Here is a 19,132-nt window from a genome sequence, read left to right as displayed (position 1 = left end):
TCTTCCATGTTATGACAAATCTATATAGCTAAAAATTTGAGCTATTTTCGATCAATGAAAACCTGATATGCCTAGTAAAATGGTTGTTGTTGGTATTTTTTGGTGGAGGAAAGTCATCTCTATATATGTTTCTGCTAGTGGGTTTAAAGCTGAGACACTGCCTTTTTTCGGACTATCAAGCAACGGTCCATGCTTTTTTAGAATGAACATTCTTCCCTGTATATTGGGATTCTATGTCCATTGTAGAAGAGGGTTAGGGGTACATTTCAAAGGGGAAGAGAGAAATAGATATAGAGAGTGCTAGCTTGCGGTACACCAGCGGTGGCTTCAACCTCTTCCCTCATACTTGTGTAAACATTCTTTCCTGTAAATCATTTATCTATAAATTTTATAGAAGAGAGTTTGGCATACCACCAGCTCCAGGTAAACTAGCGGGCAGTTGACATAGTGTAGGGACATCTACAAGTAGAGGGTCTTTTCAGTAGTAAGAGGAGAGAGGCAAACACATGGCTGAGAAGCCTGACAGCGGGCCCTGCCTTTCCCTTCTCTTTTTAATCTTCTATTCGTCATTTCTTTCGTTGGACATGATAAGGAAACATATCTTGTCATTCCCTTCATCACCAATAGGCTCGTATGGTCCATCCATTCCAAATGTTGAGAGGGTATTTGATTGAATTAAATTCTAAAATTTGACTCTTGACTAATCCAAAGCATTACATCTCTAATGCACATAATAGCCACATCATCTATCCAAGTAGCAAGGCATGTGGAAAAATTCTTACCAAAGTATCTAAGGACAGTTTTAACACATCTAGCCCGTGCATACTACAGATGAACCTAAGCCTGAGCCCACAAGAGGTTGAGAGTTTCCTCATCTACTCTAGGATCTAGTTATTTCATTCTCCAAATTATTCGAATTATTCGGTCGAACAGAATTTTAACGAATTTTACGAATAACTCAATTTGAATTTGAATCAAATAAAAAATTCTAAAAAAATCTTGACTTTATAGATTTTTTTTAAAATTCACGAATAATTATATCGAACCGAATTTTATCTGAATTAAAATCAAATTTTATCACATGAAAAAAAAAAAAAAAACAACAACAACAACAACAACAAACTTTAAAATAAATCAATAAACTTTAGAAATACTGTGATTATCATGCATTTGTTACTCAATGTTATTTTTATTCTTGTTTTTAATAGAAACCGACAAAGCTTATCCTTCCTAAGGTAATCTTATATTCTACCCAAAAAATCTCACCCCATTTTTCAACTGACTCTCTCTAGGTGAATATGCATAATGAGTGACATTAATCCAGTTCCTCATTCCCCTCCTCTCAGTCTCTCACTCTCTGCTTTTTTATTTTTATAAACCAATAATTTACGAATCCAAACCTTTTAATCCTCACCGATATTTTGACCGAATCATTGAATTAGTAAAACAAATTATTCCGAATAATTCCCAAATCCAAATTAAATAACTATGCTCTATGATTACACACCCCCCCAGGCCCACCCCGCACTCTAATGAATCATGAAAGTCAAAACATAATTTTGTTTTCTCCATAGAGGAGAACGTACGCCTTCAACCAAAGTATGGAAAGAGGATGTCTAATTACACTTCTACTCAATCCAGCCCAACCCACTCCACCAAAACGGTTCAAAGGCATGTCCCATCAGTTCGTGGCTGTGCATTGAAAACTTGGCCAACTAAAAATAACGATGGCCAAACTTTCAAAAACAGCCTGGACGGTGACCTGTGCTAATAAAGCATCAACAGAGGCATCATTTTTCTTCTAGATTTTGCATTCAATTGTAGGTGGAGATGTCATTACACTCCAATGTCTGAGCGCGGCCACACTCCCCCATAGAAACCATTATCCCAACTAAAATAACCACTAACCACAATAACATAGGAAAACAAAATGTGTTAATCCGAATTCTGCCCTCTTTAACGCCCGTTATAGTGGAAAACGCTGCAGCTTTTCTTAAAGAGCAATACCATAAAGTCAGTAGCAAGGCACGGTTAAGGTTCCTCGTCAATGCACCAAAGTTACAGAATTACTATCCTACATGGCATTTTTCAATGTACTATTTTGCTCTAAACTTCATTTAACAATTACATATAAATGCAAAAACGGCGGCTCAACACTCCCCCCACCCAAAAAAAATAAAAACCCGCGTCTTGGCAAGCATCAAATCCATTGCAATGTCGTAGAACAAGAATTCAATCTCATACAGCTCTTATAGATGACCATCTTCCATCTTTTGCAATAAATAGAATTACACATCCACCCCAGCCAAACAACTGCATCAAGATGGCACTGCAAGACAACCACCAAAAGAAAGGTTTACACAACAGTACATATTCCAAAATTGTAAAACAAACCAGAGATAAATTCCTTGGTTAAGATAAATGGATCTCAAGTCATAAACAGGATACAGTTTAATGCCCTAGAGACACAAAGTTCCAACTCAAAACCAACGAAGGTGAATACATACTGTAAGTAGAGGTATCGATCTGCTCTGGCAGTTCTTTTATGTCCACTTCAAACCTCTCTTGAACCTGCACTCAAACCATAAAGCAATTTAGAGAAGTCTAATAGAATTCCAAAACGTAAAAATGCATTAGATTCTGACAATCTTTTCAACCTGATTGAGGACATCAGAGTCGGAAGCAGATGAGACAAATGTAATTGCAAGTCCTTTGGTGCCAAACCTGCCAGCTCTTCCCACCTGTTAAGAATTTGAATAAAGCAAAGAAAAGCTAAGTAACAGTGAATTCACTGAAAGAATAGACAGCAGAGAAGAATGACAAAAGGGAGGGCCAACCCTGTGCAAGTAGGTATCAGCAGAATCAGGCATGTCATAGTTGATAACAATGTTAACACGTTCAATGTCTATTCCCCTCCCAACCAAATCTGTTGCCACAAGAATTCTTTTATGACCCTCCTTGAAACCCTTGTAGCGTGTCAACCTGCAAAAATCATGTCAATTGAACTCAGAAAATAGTCATTGTACCGAACTCGTATCATGGCCCAATCAACCTTAGGCTTCATACATATTGTTCAGATGTATTAATGTGTCTATGAATTTACCCCAAAAAAATAAATATATCTATGAAAATGAATGTGACCGATGGTCAATGGTAACCAAGCAAAACAATGCCCTTAATGTTTAGAATATCATCAAAAAAGGTGCCATAGACTAGTCCTGGCATAGCTACAGGTTACTCATCTCCTAGGCTTGACCACAGGTCTGGTGTTGTATGTCCAGGCCAAGTTCTTAACAGAGCCAGCAGACCAGGCCAAGCCAGGCACTCCCACTCCTTACCTATGTCTAATATGTCATGCTTAGCACAAACCCAGCCTGGCCTAGCAACATGTCAATAGCAATGCATCACAACAGAACACGTGTGCTGGACTCTTCCCTTTTCTTTTCAGAACCAAATGACAAAATAGACTTGACAATCTCCAAATTGATCAGTATGACACGCCTAATTAGGCTTACATTATTTATGGCCAGCAGAAAACATGTCTATGAAGTTAGTGAACCCCAAAAAAAAAAAAAAAAAAAGATCCCTGACCACCATATGGGGGCCAACAGCTGCAACCAAAAGATGCAGCAGGGACAGGGAGAAACCCAGTGTTCAAAAAGAAGTCAGGCAAGAAAATGAGAAATAGATAATAGATGAAACTACTTAATTGTTTCTGATACTGCATTTGACCTTGACTTTTCTTTCAGAAAAGACATCAATAAATTATTAGGCATGCCTACTTGCTTCTAAAAGCGAACTCATTTGTTTACATGCCAAGAATGGAAAAATCAAATATAATTTCACCACTAGTACTGCAATCCACTTCATAAAATATGTGGTCTTAGATTTCATTTAGCAACAGAGTTCCCCAAGCCCTTGCAAGGGAAAAAACGACCTTGAATGGCAAAATTTACCAGCAGAAAGAACAGAAATAAGGGAGAAAATTAGGTACAACATAGATGACTCTACTGCTTTAATATAAACTTTTGCCATTTCCCTTGTCCTTCCAACTTATTCCAAGTATACCATAAGAAGCTAAAGTCCTAGAAGAGAATTAGATCCAGAACCAAATTGAGCCTGCCTAATAAAAACAATGAAAGGCAATCCACCAAAAATTTAGAATGAGGGAGCAAACCCCCCCCCTCTCGCCCCTTTTGGATAGAAAAGAGAATGAAATTCTGCAACCTGGAACTCTCCTACTGATGAACAATGAATTCCCCAGTTGACAACTCGATTGCCATAATTTGCAAGAGAGAAGGTAATAGTGTCAGATAAAAGCTGAACGAACAAACACCATTTGCAACATAACTGAATTTCAACAGGGTGAGGGACAAGGGCCAACATGAGGCCAACCAGAGTCTAGATTCACCAGGCTAAGCTTCATAATCACTCATTTCTTTAGAGTAAAGAACATTAAGCATCATGCAACAATTTTGGAAGGATGGGGATGATTTTTCTTTCATTCAGAGGATATTATTGGATAGAAAATACATTGTCATTAGGACATCTTTTCCGAGAGAGAGAGAGAGAGAGAGAAGGGAAAGGAAAGAAAAAAAAAATCCTCTTTCGATAGTTGCTTGGTTGCATTAAGAAAATCAAGATTTTTTTTTTGGGTAGAAAGGAACATTAGTTATTCACAACCCTGTAAGAGGGGAGAGGATAAGCCAGTATGCCCAATTGTCCCCAAATTTCTTTCCCCATATTCTCCCACTAATGGGTGAGATAGCAAGGGATAAAATTTGACAAGCATCATGTAACAAATTTGGAAGGATGAGTATGAATTATTTAAAAGAAATCCTCATACAGAGGATATTATTGATCAATATTACATCGACATCACAACATGTAAGCTGGGTCATTGTTTTTTCAGAGGAAAGAAAAAGAACATGAAGGAAAAGGAAAGTAAAAAATCCCTTCAAGTTGCTTAGTTGCATTAAGAAAATTAATGCAGCTAAACTCATTAAACAGCAAGAACCATACTCATCCTACAGGTAGGACTGAAGAAAAAAATATTCCAGGAGCCAAAGTGGACAAGGGATCAGATTAAGCTCAAGTCTGGCTGAAAGGGTAACTAGGGTAGGGGAGCAGTACCTTAAAGTTTGGTGCTGATGCAAGGGTTGGATTAATGGTTGCATCAGGAAAAATAAAATAAAAAGTATAAACAGATTTAGTAACCCAGAACCAACAATCCAACAGACAGATCAATATTAAAGTTGGATTAGTTATTGGGCTTGATCAATGGAGATGGACCTCCAAATATCACATAAGTTATTGATCAGATCAGAAGACATGATAGTAGGACTAAAATTAGTGGCTTAATACCTATGTCTGAATCCAGCCATGGGATATGACTGAAACTGAGATCAATAGTAGGCCACTAACAGTATTTAAACTCTTCAAATTCTCAAGGTAGCTGACAGATGTGAAGATAACACCACAGTTCTGAAATTAGAAACAAGGAAAGAATAGGCAACTCACAGATTCGAGAAGATCTAACCATTAAAAGAGGCTGAATCTCAGGTCGATTGAAGTTCTCAAAGAAAGGATTACATACTCAAAAATAATAACTGAATCTGATGGCCAAAATAGCAGTAAATGAGGCCTGAATATATGGTGCAGTATAACTCTACAAAAGGGTGACGCAGGTCTGGGATGAATCCAAAGAACCTTCTCTTGGTGCTGGCTTTATGAGATCAAGAATTCAACTCCACAAACAGCAGACAATGACAGTGATGTAGCAAGTGTAGAATGCTCAATAGTAAGGAATTTGGTAGCAGTAATAAAGAAGGCCTCTCATCGATGGCTTTAGTCAGTCTCTCCCCAACCACAATGGCATAAAACCAAGCTTCATTAACCTATTCAAAATCATGGGTGAGGCTCTATGGCTCTTACAATATAAAGAGAAGTCTACCACCTCCGAAAAGGAAAGTACTGAATAGAGCCTACTAAAAACAGGCCCCCATGTAGTAGTGGTGGTGCCTAGTCCATCAAGGAAATAAAATTAGAAACTAAAGAAACTAGTAACTAACCAGAATATAAAGTAACTACTCAATCCTGTATAGGACCAAAATCCCTAATATTGTGCTTATAGAATTGGCCCATTACGATGGAGAACTCAAAAATACTAAGTCCACGGTTCATATAACCCATTGGGCATTCAAAACTAAACCTAACTTTACCCAAGAAAGTGAACCAAACCAAAAACAAGAAGCCCATCTCCTGTTCTTGCTGAAATTCTGCATAAAAAAATCAAGAGAACACTAAAGGATAAAATTCTTCATTAGTTATTCTCCACCCTAAGAGAGGAGAGGAGAAGCCAGGTGTACTCTCAATTTCTTTCCCTATATTCTCCCACGTAATGGGTGAGATAACGGGTTATGATTTCCCAAAAGTTACACCTTTTCTCCCTAATTGTCTCCCATAAATTTCTCAACAAATGCAAACAAATAGCCCACCCTCCATTTTTCCTTCACTTCCTCATTCCTACAATATACCTTGAAAGCAATCAACCCAGCAGTATGGATATTAATTTTTTAGAAAAATGGCTGGCATTGGCTTAAAAAACCTCATGGAGAGATGATATTTATGGGAAGAAGATTTAAATGAAATTTAGGAGAAGACAATAGATGATACAGAGAACTTTTTATGGACAAGAAGCTGCGCAAGAAATATCAAGAAATGTCACTTGATGATCTTAACGAAAGAAAGCATTCAATGTCCTCCAAAGTGGATCAATAAAAGCCTGAATTCTCTATAACTCGTGCTTGTCCAAGTATGCCCTTGTGGCTGATATCTTATCTTTTGGCAATTGGTCCCCCTGCTCAATCTTTGACCCAGCTTGCGGATATAACTCTTTACCGGTCAATCCGGTATCCCAGCGGCAAAGAAGACTCTATCCTCTGGATGCCATCCTCTTCAAAGCTCTCTCCTCTGCCAAGGCTGCTTGCGAGTTTGGTAGAACTCATGGCCCGACCCCTCCATGGTACAAACTCATATGGTTCAAGCATCACATCCCTCGGACAGAGCTTCGTAGCTTGAAGAGTTTTTACAAACTCCTTGCCTACGCAATCTTTCCTCATGCAGAGAGGCATCCCAACTGATCCTATGTGTATCCTCTGTGGCAACGAGCAGGATAATATTGAGCACCTCTTCTTCGCTCGCACTGTTTCCTCCTCTGTGGAAATGCTGGTCAATAAGTGGATTTGAATGGATATGACGTTTCAGGGAAAGTCTATTTGTGATATTATGGGAAAGCTCGCCTTATACACAACAATAAATCAAATCAGATCTGGATGAAAATAAATCATAGGAAATGGACCTCCAACTCTCGCTCTCTTGATATTGATAAGATTTGGGGCTCCATCTCCTTTGATGTCATGACCAAGATTTCTCGGGTTTCTTCCACTTGTAAACTCTTCCCTAGAAACTGTCATATTGTAAATTCCTGGGATGACCAGCTCCACCATCAGAAATAGCCTTACTCTCTGAGTTTGTTTTGCTTTCTTCCCCCTCCCCTTCTTAGGGATTGTATGTTTTTACCTTTTCGCTTGGTAATGATTATTTATTCACCAATAAAAAAAAAAGTTAAGACAAACTAACATAGAAGAGAAGATGCGAAGGTGAAAGCTTAAAAAGAGAGAGAAAACGGTAAAGAACAAGAGAAATACTAAAGAGTTGTACAAAGAACAACCTTTGTGAGATCAAACTTTGGAGAATAAAAAAGTTACAAATGACATGATGGGCAGACTAAGATTAAAATCTAGGTTCTCAAGTAATCATACCAGGAAGATCTTCACATGATTTTCGTTTTACTTTTAGAAGCGTGAGATAGTGTACCTTAGGAAATCATGAGGTTGATTATAGAAAAGTATAGGTTTGTGGAATTATCGACTTAGCTAAGCAATAATTAAGTGAACAAAACAACTAGGTTTGCAGCAATGAGAAGACAAGAACAAATATGAAAGAAAAGATTCCAGCAGTCATCCAAAAGTACCTAGTATGATGTCATATGCAAAACCAAAAGATGGAGCCCAATAGATGCACAAGGATTCAGGCAAGGGAAAAATAAAAAGAGAATATTACTATGCCCTCCCCTAGAGATTTTGACAATGTCTCGACATCCCCAAGCAGGAAAAGTATTACACCTATCCCCTTTTTAGAGTGATGGTATTAACTTAAAACTTAAAATGTAAATGACCATTTTAACTTCTCCTTCAACCTTTCGATTAAGCCAATTTGGTTCTTTCATCTTTGTGGGTCTCATTGCCATTGGAGCCCATGCAAGACCATGTGCATGGGCTACACGATCTTCCATCAAATTCCCACAATCAAAAAACCCTAACGACCCAAACCCCTCTAGTTCAAGGTGTTGGGTCGTTCAAGAGGTTGATTTCCCCTACCAATTTGTTGTTGGAGGCGTTGAAGGATTTCAGACTTGTCTGTTCGCTGGGTAGGATCGAGCTTGAGAATTGATTGTCCTCAAGATAAATCCCAATGGGATAGGGAACAGAGACTAGGGAGGATGAAATTGGGAAAGCCAAATCTTCTCCAAAGACCCCATCGTGGAGAAGAAATTAGATGGGATATATCTGAAAAACTTGTTGTCGGACAAGCATAGTTGTCACGGCGCCAAGGCGAACCAAGGCGGTAGAGGGTTGTCTAAGCGCTTAGGCGAGAAGGCGCCCGCCTTAGGGCGAACTAGGCGAACAAGTGTTATTTTTTATTTTTCCTATGTTCTAACATTATTTAGTAAGTTATATATACCTTGTATCATAAAAAATCAAGATTAAGCCACATCAAGTCATTAAAAATCAACATTTAGCCACATCAAACCATAAAAAATTAACATTAAGTCATATTAAGTTATAAAAAATCAACATTTAGAGAAATGCTCTTATTCTATAATAAGTTTGACTGGTCAAATGATTTTATTTTTACATGAGACTTTTTGTATTAGTTATAATATAAAACCAGCTTTCAAACAAGTCTAAGATTACTTAAATCTGAGTTGCAATGACAAAGTAATGCTTCAGTCAAACTTATTTTTAAGTGCGCGAATACTGTTAAAATCGCCTGAATGAAAATAATTTTATGAATATCAAAACAAAATATTTTTTACCGGACTTTTGGTTTTTAGCAATGTTTTAACATGATAGAATTTATAAAATTTTCATAATTGAGAAAAACCCTAGCATTTAAAAGTTGAAAATCGTCCTTATAACCAAAATCTAGTTTTTGTTCTTGGACTGGGGGGTTGACTTTTTATCATTTTGGAATTTGATTTTTAAACTATTTTTATTGGATTCAAATAAGGGGTATTTGCTTATTTATGAATAATATCTTAAGTAAATGAAATAACAAATATTAAAAACATTTACTTGAATGATATTTGGCATAAATAAGTGCCGAAACAGAAGGTGACATGCAGTGCAACAAGGCGGCTGTCGCCTAGGCCCCAGGCAAACCGCCTGGACGCCAAGGCGACGCCTTGACAACTATGCGGACAAGTCGATAGCCTTAAAAGCACAAAGGCAATTGTACTCTGGGATGGGGCCAATAAAGTCGTTATTGAGGAAGCTAAGACTTACGAATTCCAGAATCTTGCGGAGGGCGTTGCTGTCGATCATGTCGGAGACACCCAATCGGCCAAGGTGAAGGCCGGTGATAATGCCCTTGACGCAGACAACACCAATCCCAAGGATTTTCATCCGAATAGGGGGTAAACCCAGGGGACCATGAGTGAAGACCATCAACATGGGTGAAGGATTCCTTGAGCTTGATAGTGTCAACGTCGGGCATGGGAAAGTGACAGGAGAATAGAAAAGAGGAAAACGTTGAAAATGTTGTAGAATGACGAGGATGACTGGAGAAGGCAAAGATGGAGCTAGTGCTACAATTATGGCCAAGGATGTTGAGGATAATCTCAGGCTTTCATCTAGGGTTAATAGAGATCAAGGGAGAAGAGGGGTTAACTGAGAGCAACAAGACGTTGAGTTAATGAGGAGAAGGGTAGATTTGTAAGTTCACCCCCATTGAGAGTAATTTGGCCATTTTAAAAATTATAAACCGGTGATGTCATCACTTAACGTCTAACCACTAATGGAGTGGACTTCGTTGTAATACTTTTCCAACTTGGGGGTACCGAGACATTGTCAGAATCTCCAAGGGATGTAATTTACTCTAAAAAAAAGGTAAAAAGAAAGGAACATAACATCTCAATAAAATCCGACCTCAGTGGGGTCAGCTACCTGGATCCTTGCCCTAAAAATGGCTCTATTCAAGATCATACTAGGGTCAAAACCTAGACTATGCATGTCTTTCCTCATTACTAGCGAGTGGACTTAATAATAATACTTTTCCAGCTTAGGGGTGTCGAGACATTGTCAGAATCTCTAGGGTAGGTCACTATAATTTACTCTAAAAAGAAAGGAACATAACAACACCTCGGTAAAATCCCAACCAATGGGGTCAGCTATCTAAATCCTTGCCCTAAAAAAACTCTATTCGAGGTTATACTAGGGTAAAGACCTAGAATCCTAGACTATACATGTCTTTCCTCACTATTACCCCTATGGTCATTTTACGCCTACCCCGAGCTCTTTTAAATCCTTCCATCTGAATCCAATCACTCCTTACAGGTGCATCCCAAGGCCTCTATTGAACATGGCCACGTCTCCTCAAACGACTTTATCAAAGCTTAACCTGAATCAAGGCAACTCCCAAATCAGCTCTAATCTGATTAGTCCTTACTTTATCCTTATCTATATTATACTTCTTAACTGCCCAAACATTCTGCCCAGTACATCATTGCTAGTCTTACGACTGTCCTATAGAACTTTCTTTTAAGCTTTACAAGACTACGTCGGTCACACAACACTCTAAACGCACCTCTACACTTCATCCATCATTCCATCCCACTTTAATTCTTTGAGAAACATGTCCTCAATATCACCTATAGTTATGGGTTAAATCATCCATGACAAACGAAAACAAACAAGTGTTTAAAGTTAATCCCTAATATAACCCAATTGTAATTGGGAATTCACTACCTTGACTTCTCACAGTTCTCACACAAGTCACCACGCCCTTCTATAGCATAAAAAGGTTCAACTATCAACTAAAATGTCAAGATAGACAAAGAAAGGCTCAAGTGCAATAGAAATCGCATACATATTAAGCAACCAAGCAAAGAAAAAACTCAACTGTATTTGAACTCATATACATATTAAGCAACATTTGAACTCATATACATATTACACAACCAAAACTTAATCACGAATTCAATGAAATGGAAGCAAAGATAAGTCTCAAGGAAAAAATGTGGGAGGTCAGTGGGTCCAAACCCACCTAATCCAATCAAAGAAATCACTAAAGCAGACATGGGCGAGTGCAAAAACTCTTTAACATATGAACATACTATAATATATGATGAATAACATGCTCAGTGTAAAAATAAAACTAGCACCAAGAATTGATGGAGATGGCTTGCAATCCCAAACAATCTGAAAGTTAACAAAAATTGCCACTTACTACACATTTCACTGAACAGCTGTGCAATTATGGTGTTTCAAAGAATAGTTTTAGAGAATAAAGCAAATATGGCCATATACACCCTTTAAACCATTTCACAGCAGTACATGTAAGTGATATTGTTTCTTTGCATCATGTGGGTATGTGCACAAATGTGTATGTAGCATGCTTTTAATTAATTGTTCACTAACTCCCAAGGTTAACTATACAGCATTATGTGGCACACCTCAAAAAAAAAAAAAAAAAAACCAGACCAAATTGCATACAACATTTATTATGACTACCACCAATGAAAGAATCTTGGAAACAGTCTCTTTAGCAAAGCAGGGGGTAAGGCTGCATACATTTACCCCTCCCAGACCCTGACCCTGCAGTAGCAAGAGCCTCATGCACTAGGATGCTCTTTTTTGATTTTTTTTTTAACCACCAGAGCAGACAACTTCCCCAAGTAACCAGATTAGCTCAACAACACACGAAGAAATTATCCATTTCATAGAGTGCAGGATAAACTAAACTGCTTTGAACAAAAAAAGAGAGAGAGGCAGCAGAAGCTACCAAAATTGTCTAACATGAAAATGAAGTGCACGAAACTACTTCTATGGAAGAGAACTTAGCATGACTGTTCCTAACCTTTCCTCCTGTGACATCCCAGAGTGGATGCAGATAGATGGAAAATTGCATTCCACAAGTAACTTGTTCAGCTCAGCTGCTCTACTCACGCTTTTGACAAAAATCACAACTTGATTGAAGTCCAAGGCATCAAGTAGGTCATTCAACTTCCGGTTTTTCTCAAGCTCACTCAATTTAATGTAATGCTACAAGGAATAGAAAAGTGACTTATGAGTATAAAAGACAAGCTTAATGTAAATCATAAGAACCAATTTTACATTTGTTAAAAATACCTGTACAAGACCATGAAGGGTCAGCTTGGCCTCATCATCCACATAAATTTCCATAGGCTGAAAGGGGAGAAATGGCACATGAAAGCAGATTAGGAGCCCGTCCGAAACAAATTGAATCCAGTACATAATGATGAACGAAAAACTCCCGGACCAAGATCCCAGCGTCCTGATTACCAATACCACCCCTAATAGAAACTCTTTTCATCCAACCGATAGTAAATATCTGATAATCCTGCCGCTCCAAGTATACAATCACTAATGCTATACTCAGATAAGAACCCTTAACTGCCCGTGGCCCCCTCAATAAAAGAGAGAAATAACAGAAGAGGAGAAGCAGAAAAAGCTGCACTGGCCTTGGAATCAGGCGCGGTGGCAACAGAAATAACTCAAAAAAAAAAAAAAAAAAAAAAAAAGAAGAAGTAAATAACGGTAAATCCTGCCAATCCCAGTATACAAGCCACTTATATTGTACTCAAATAAGAACCCTTAACCACCACCGGCCCCCAACAAAAGAGAAAAAGAATAGAAGAGGAGAAACAGAAGCAGCAGCCGTGGCGACAGAAATAACTCAAAAATACACAATGAAATGGACATCACAGTAAATAACGGTAAATCCTGCCGCTCCCAGTATACAAGCCACTTATATTGTACTCAAATAAGAACCCTTACCCGCCCCTAGCCCCCAACAAGAGAAAAAGAATTGAATAGGAGATGCAGAAGCAGCAGCACTTGTCTAAGATATCAGGAGCAGTGGCCAGAGATATAACTCAAAATACACGATGAAATGGAAACCACAGAAAATAACGGCAAATCCTGCCGCTCCCAGCATACAAGCCACTCATACAGTACTCGAATAAGAACCCTTAACCACCCCTGGCCCCCAACAAAAGAGATAAAGAATAGAAGAGGAGAAGCAGAAGCAGCCAGTAGTATAAAAAGTATTGATTTCTAAATTTGAATAATACTGGCCACAGGACATTACATCTTGCATAAATCTCTTGCAAACAGGGCGTATCTCCTTGCTGAGTGTCGCTGAAAACATCATGACTTGCTTATCATGAGGGGTCATCTTGAAAATCTCCTGGACATCTCTTCTCATGTCTGCACAACATAAATATCAGTGATAAGAGACTGGAAGCATATGCATGGGGAACAAAGAAGAAATGCATTAAAACTTCCTACGGTTTAGAAGTCTAAAGATGAAGATGTGATGACAGTAACGTTACATGAAATAAAGAAAGAAAAAACAACATAGAGAAAATAACTTAAGAACCTTTTGAAGAATTAAAAGATAAAAACATACCAAGTGACTCAAGCATCTTGTCACATTCATCAAGGATAAAATGCCTGACATTCTTCAACGAAAGGTCCTTCTCTCTTGCTAGCGCCAATATCCTTCCAGGTGTTCCAACAACAATATGTGGGCACTCATTCTTCAGTAAATCTTTGTGAGTTTTGATATTGACGCCCCCATAGAATACAGCAACCTTGATATCTGGCAAGTAGGTACTGAATCTCTCAAACTCATGACAAATCTGCAGTCAGTAGCGGACAATTAGTAGTTGGAAGTACCACAAATCCTTTAAAGAGTTATATACAGTAACAGAAATTGAAGCCCAATCTTGACAGAATAAGCCACAACATGAGGACCTTAGTCTCAAAGACATACCTGGTATGCTAATTCCCTTGTATGGCACAAAACAAGGGCAGCAACTTGGCCTGCAACTGGCTCAATCTGCTGCAAAGTTGAGAGAACAAAGACAGCAGTTTTCCCCATCCCAGATTTTGCTTGGCAGATGACATCCATTCCCAAGATGGCCTGAGGGATGCACTCATGTTGCACTGATGAAGAACCAAACAAAATCGGAGCGAAGGAACACTCAGTAAGTAAAATAAGACCTCCCGGATCCTTTTAATTGAAAGGTTTACCCAAGCAGTTCTGTCGCGAAATCAAGAGTATGAAGTAGTATGTTACCTGGAAAGATACAAGCAAAATCCTTAAGAGCAGGCAACATGCATGAAAATCTATATATAGAAAGATGCAATATAATTTCCTATATCCCCAAAAGGTGACCACACGAACAAAATGTTTCCATAATTAACACAAAAGACCTTTTCAGCCAAAAATAACCCGCCACATCAATCTATATATGAGAAGATGAATAAACTGTGATAAATGAATATGATTCGACAATGAAATGATGATCCGTCATATTCATTGATTTGGGAACTCGAGCAGTAACAAATGTTATGACTTGCAACTTGCAAGTGTTTTTAAATTATTTTGTCAGCAGATCGAAGGGATCAGAATACTAAATGTGCATGTGCAAAAAGTTATGTCTATTGGTGAAGAGTTGAAAAATCATGCTATTATTTGCAAATAAATCCAGTGCATCCTGAACTTCATAGTAGAATAGAAGCGAGATTCATTATCCATCCAAATAAATATTATTGCTGCAACAAATAACATTAATCTAAAAAAAGTCTTTGCCTTCTGAAGGATGCTCGAACCCTGAGTCAACAATTGCTCGAAGAAGCTCTGGCTTCAAAAGAAAATCTCTGAATCCCGAGCTGTGAATTCCAACATAGCCCCTACACCACAAAAGATTACAACAGAAGGAAGATTAGATTATTGCATTAAAAAGACTATCTCAAGTATCAAAGAAAAAGCGAACTTGACCAATCTCCCCCCAAGAGCAAGCCCAAGCATTTAAACAAAACATGCATATGCTATATAGTTTACTAACTGATACAGAAAAAATGGAGCTGCTGTCACAAAATTCAAATCACATCACACACAACATATGCCCCAACTACATATCCAGACGAGGGCAACAAGAAATATGCAAGGCCTTGGACTGAAATTGATGCAATCTAGGCTCCAAAACCAGAATCTGATTGCTTATGGGCCCATTCAATAGTGAAATAACCAAATATCAAGAATAATGGCAGTTCTAAAAATAACTTGAAGTATCTAATAAGGGGTGGCAGAATCGTAATTCAAAGAACTTCCACTTAGAAGTATAAAAGTAACAAAGATGGGTAAGGGTATTCTTGGAATCAAAGTTAAAAAAGGACACGAGGTATTAAAGGGCCAAGGGAGGGGTATATGGGAAGAACAGAAAAGAATGTTAAAACGTAAGTCACGACTGAAGAGTCATCTTCAACCTTCGAACTCCCCAAAACCAGCGAGAGTTGCCTCTATTCCAAGTGAAGGATCTCACTGGTCAGGCCTAGGATTGGGCTGAAATTGCAAGTATAGGATTGCATCTTCCAGCTCTATCAGACTCACCAAAATAAACCCAAAAGATCAGGTATTATGTTCAGATTCAACTCCTGGAATCACCAGGACGGCTGGTACAGATCTGGTTAGGGTTGTAGATTAATCACTCACAGCAGGGATCACTTTCAGGCCAGGGTTAGAGTCGCACCGCAATGATGAACTAAAACCCAAAATTTTATGAAGAAAGAAGATGAGATGAGGAGATCTATCGATTCCTATGGGTCACCAAGATCCACTTCGAAACAGGGCAGCAGGAAATATCATGATACACTCCAGCAAGAACAGTAAAGAAGCAGCCACCAATTGATGGGGAAGGGGGAGAGAGAGAATTGCACAAGAGGGGGGGGAGAGGATGGTCACACGACTAGGATTAAGCACCTACGCAGCACCATAACCATTCATTCATTTCATTCTTCAAAACATAGCCAATTACTTGGGTTACATGCATTTATATAATAAATTGGGATTAAAACTTGCCTAATTAAAATCTAAAACTAAAATAGCATATCCTCCTTACTTTCTAAGTTCTAATTAATGAAATTATAAACAAAATAACACTCAAATTGGAAACTCCGCACTTGTCTAACAACTACCAAAAATAAAAGATTATATATCTTCCCAAATAAAATAACTTAATCTTTCCTAAATAAAATAAATCCTAAGATATCCTACTAAACACAAAAATCCAATTGGACCCGGACGACATTACCAGACAAGTCAACTCAATTCAGCTTCAATTCTGCATCAGAAATAGAATGAAAATTTAACACACACAAGACGCAATCAAAACAGCACTCTTGGGGGGGAAATCAGGAAAACACAAGGGGGTAAAGAGCCATCAAACAACAAGGCATGGTTCACAGTTTAACGCTCTTAAGAATCAAAGTTGTGTTGAAATGGCATTTCAAGAGAAGGAACACGGACAAGGATGTAGGTCACAAATAAAAAACCAAGCAAAAACCTGCATGGAACTATCAAATAACTAAGCATTCTAAGCACAGAAGTAGAATTGAACTAGAATTCAAACATACTCTTTTCATCTTCTTTCCCTCATTTTTTTTTGTTTGGGGGGGGGGGGGTGGGTGAGGGGAGGAATGAGGGGGTCAACCATTCCCAAAATGACTCTAGCACAACAATTTTATAGAGTTTTGCAAACTCTATTTACTGATTAAAGAACGCATGTTTCTTGGACCAAGAGATTGTCATCAAATCACATCTACACAACTGCACTACCATGAGGCAGCCACCAAAAAATAAAATAAAATATGCGGCATACCCAATATCTAAAATCAAGTTCTCAAACGTACATCCATACTTTGATTGAAAAGTAAATTACAGTACTTGACCACCTCATGGTCAACGACCTGAAACGTAACCAAGAAAAAATCTCATTTTACTAAAATTAGTTGCAAGAGTATACCATAATATTACCGATAGGATACAGATCTACCCAAACAAACCAAAAAGGCATGAAGAGAGAACCTCAAAATAAGTATCAAACCGGCCACGAAACTCTAAGGATTCAACTATTGTAGTATATTACTCTGAAGCAACATCTTTTAATTGCAGTAAACAAGCAACGTAACATCCTGGAGTCTAACGAAGTTCTTGAAATTTTATCCCTAATATGCATAAATCCCCAACAATAAATAAACGCCCACGAACTAAAATCACAGCAATGCTAATGGAAAGAGCAAAAAGATTTACTTCTTCGTTGTTTCGCCGGTGCCCTTGGCCGCGACGGAATCGGGGGCCTTGTCATCTTCTTCTTCATACTCAAGAAGCTCCTCCTCGTAAGCATCGTTTTCCTTGACTTCACCCATTCTAAACAAAGGAATAAAATTAGGATTATAAAGTTTCAAGAGACTGAAAAAAAAAAAAAAATAGACTAGGGTTTGCAAAGCTTCGCAAGTCTTTACCTCTGAATCCGCTGAAAATTAGAAAATTAGGGTTTAAGGTTAGAGGGCTAAGGCGTCTGCAAGTAAAATAAAAGGAGAAAAAGAATTTGAAAAAACCAAAAAGAGTAAGAGAAGAGATGAAATCCCCACGCTGCAGGTACTTTGCGCAAGGGAATTGGAGAAGAAGATAGAGAGAAGGGGAGAGAGCCAAACCTACAACTCCATGAAATCGAGAGAGAGAGAGAGAGATGGAGGGCTTACCAGTCACCAACGGCGGACTCTCGGTGAGATTCCTCGCAAGTCGCTAGTCGCAGGTCGCAGGTCGGGACTTGGAGATATCGCGGGGTGAGTATGTCGCCATTTGAGGGGTCTTCCTTTTAAACTAGGTCGAAAAAACGTTGATCAGATCTGAGTTTAGGTGTTTTGAACTCAGATTTGAAGCACATCTTGTGTAAAATGGTCATTCATGGAAAGTAGGGTGTTCAGATATGAGGGTTATCCTAGTGGAATCAAACAATTCCTAAAATTAAAAATTATCATTCTATACAATGTTATCTCAAAGATTTACTGAACCAAACACCCTCTAAGAGACCCCAGCACACTAGAAGATAAGCAAAGGAAACTGTGACGGAAGAACACAATTCCTCAACATCTCAGTGCGATATCCAAGTGAATTCTCAAATGCATTTTTTATCGGTTGGACCCGTGGAGACTGGGGTTTATCAGTCCCGCGGGTCACCATGAGGGTGGTTGGTTGGAACTGTCGGGGTTTGGGGAGCCCCGGGCAGTTAGGTCACTTCTGAACCTCTCCAAGTCTGAATCTTCAGATATCTTGTTCATTATTGAATCTAAGTGCCGAGCGGACAGAATTGAAAAGCTTCGTCGAAAGTTGAAATTTCATGGTTGCTATTTTTTTTTTTTTTTGGTAAGGTTTCATGGTTGCTATTCGGTAGATGCAAGGGGTGCTTCAGGAGGTCTTGCGGTGTTTTGGCAAGCTCATATTTGTTCAAGAGTTTTATTTGCTGATGACAGAATTATTGACAGCGAAGTTTATTCTGGTCAAGGTCACAAATTCATGCTCTCTATGGTGTATGAAGACCCTATTAAAGCCTTGCGACAGAAGGTTTGGGATAAAATTTGTTCTTTAGGTGCTTCTCGCAATGATGAATGGTTATGTATAGGAGATTTCAACTCCTACTTGGGTAGGCATGAAAAAGGTGGAAACTATACTGGTTTGCGTGACACTGCTACCTTTCGTGCTATGGTCGATCAATGCAACTTCATGGATCTAAGGCGTAATGGCGGATTTCGATCCTCTGAAGCGCAGTGGTGTGCTACACATCGTATAGCACGGCACCATAACTTGACACGTGGAGATTTCTAATCAAGTGGCCTAGATTATTGAGAGCGTAGAGAATGCGATGGACATACGAAACATCTGATACCAAACTCATAATTAAGGAAAATAGAAAGAGAAA

At 38.5% G+C, this 19,132-nt stretch overlaps 1 protein-coding gene across 3 annotated transcripts; it reads right to left on the bottom strand.

The window, feature by feature from the left end:
* Nucleotides 1-2,037: 2,037 nt before the first annotated feature.
* Nucleotides 2,038-18,740, bottom strand: LOC122091480 (DEAD-box ATP-dependent RNA helicase 15). Of its 3 annotated transcripts, none has more exons than XM_042661459.1 (12): nt 17,916-18,740; nt 17,464-17,580; nt 14,965-15,065; nt 14,143-14,315; nt 13,777-14,008; nt 13,456-13,574; nt 12,474-12,530; nt 12,202-12,386; nt 2,838-2,982; nt 2,658-2,741; nt 2,508-2,571; nt 2,038-2,329 (listed from the first exon to the last, which is right to left on the bottom strand). In XM_042661459.1, exons 2-12 carry the CDS (start codon nt 17,577-17,579, stop codon nt 2,319-2,321), a joined length of 1,287 nt encoding a protein of 428 aa, XP_042517393.1. In that variant the 5' UTR covers nt 17,580; nt 17,916-18,740; the 3' UTR covers nt 2,038-2,318. The 3 variants fall into 3 exon arrangements, with proteins under 3 accessions (XP_042517393.1, XP_042517392.1, XP_042517394.1); XM_042661458.1 differs by lacking the exon at nt 17,916-18,740 and adding an exon at nt 17,676-17,878; XM_042661460.1 differs by lacking the exons at nt 14,965-15,065; nt 17,916-18,740 and having other exon boundaries at nt 14,143-14,448.
* Nucleotides 18,741-19,132: the final 392 nt, after the last annotated feature.

Source organism: Macadamia integrifolia, chromosome 10 (assembly GCF_013358625.1).
Source record: "Macadamia integrifolia cultivar HAES 741 chromosome 10, SCU_Mint_v3, whole genome shotgun sequence".
Lineage (NCBI taxonomy): Eukaryota > Viridiplantae > Streptophyta > Magnoliopsida > Proteales > Proteaceae > Macadamia > Macadamia integrifolia.
The sequence above is the reverse complement of the archived record's forward strand: the minus strand, read 5'-3'. Positions and strand labels throughout refer to the sequence as shown.

Excerpts from the sequence above, each read along its gene's own strand:
- LOC122091480 (XM_042661459.1), bottom strand. The coding sequence starts at position 17,579 with ATGGGTGAAGTCAAGGAAAACGATGCTTACGAGGAGGAGCTTCTTGAG. Across the intron at positions 12,531-13,455 it reads GCAAGAGATTTATGCAAGAT|CCTATGGAAATTTATGTGGA; the intron begins GTAATGTCCTGT and ends CTCCCCTTTCAG. Across the intron at positions 12,387-12,473 it reads CCCTTCATGGTCTTGTACAG|CATTACATTAAATTGAGTGA; the intron begins GTATTTTTAACA and ends TATTCCTTGTAG.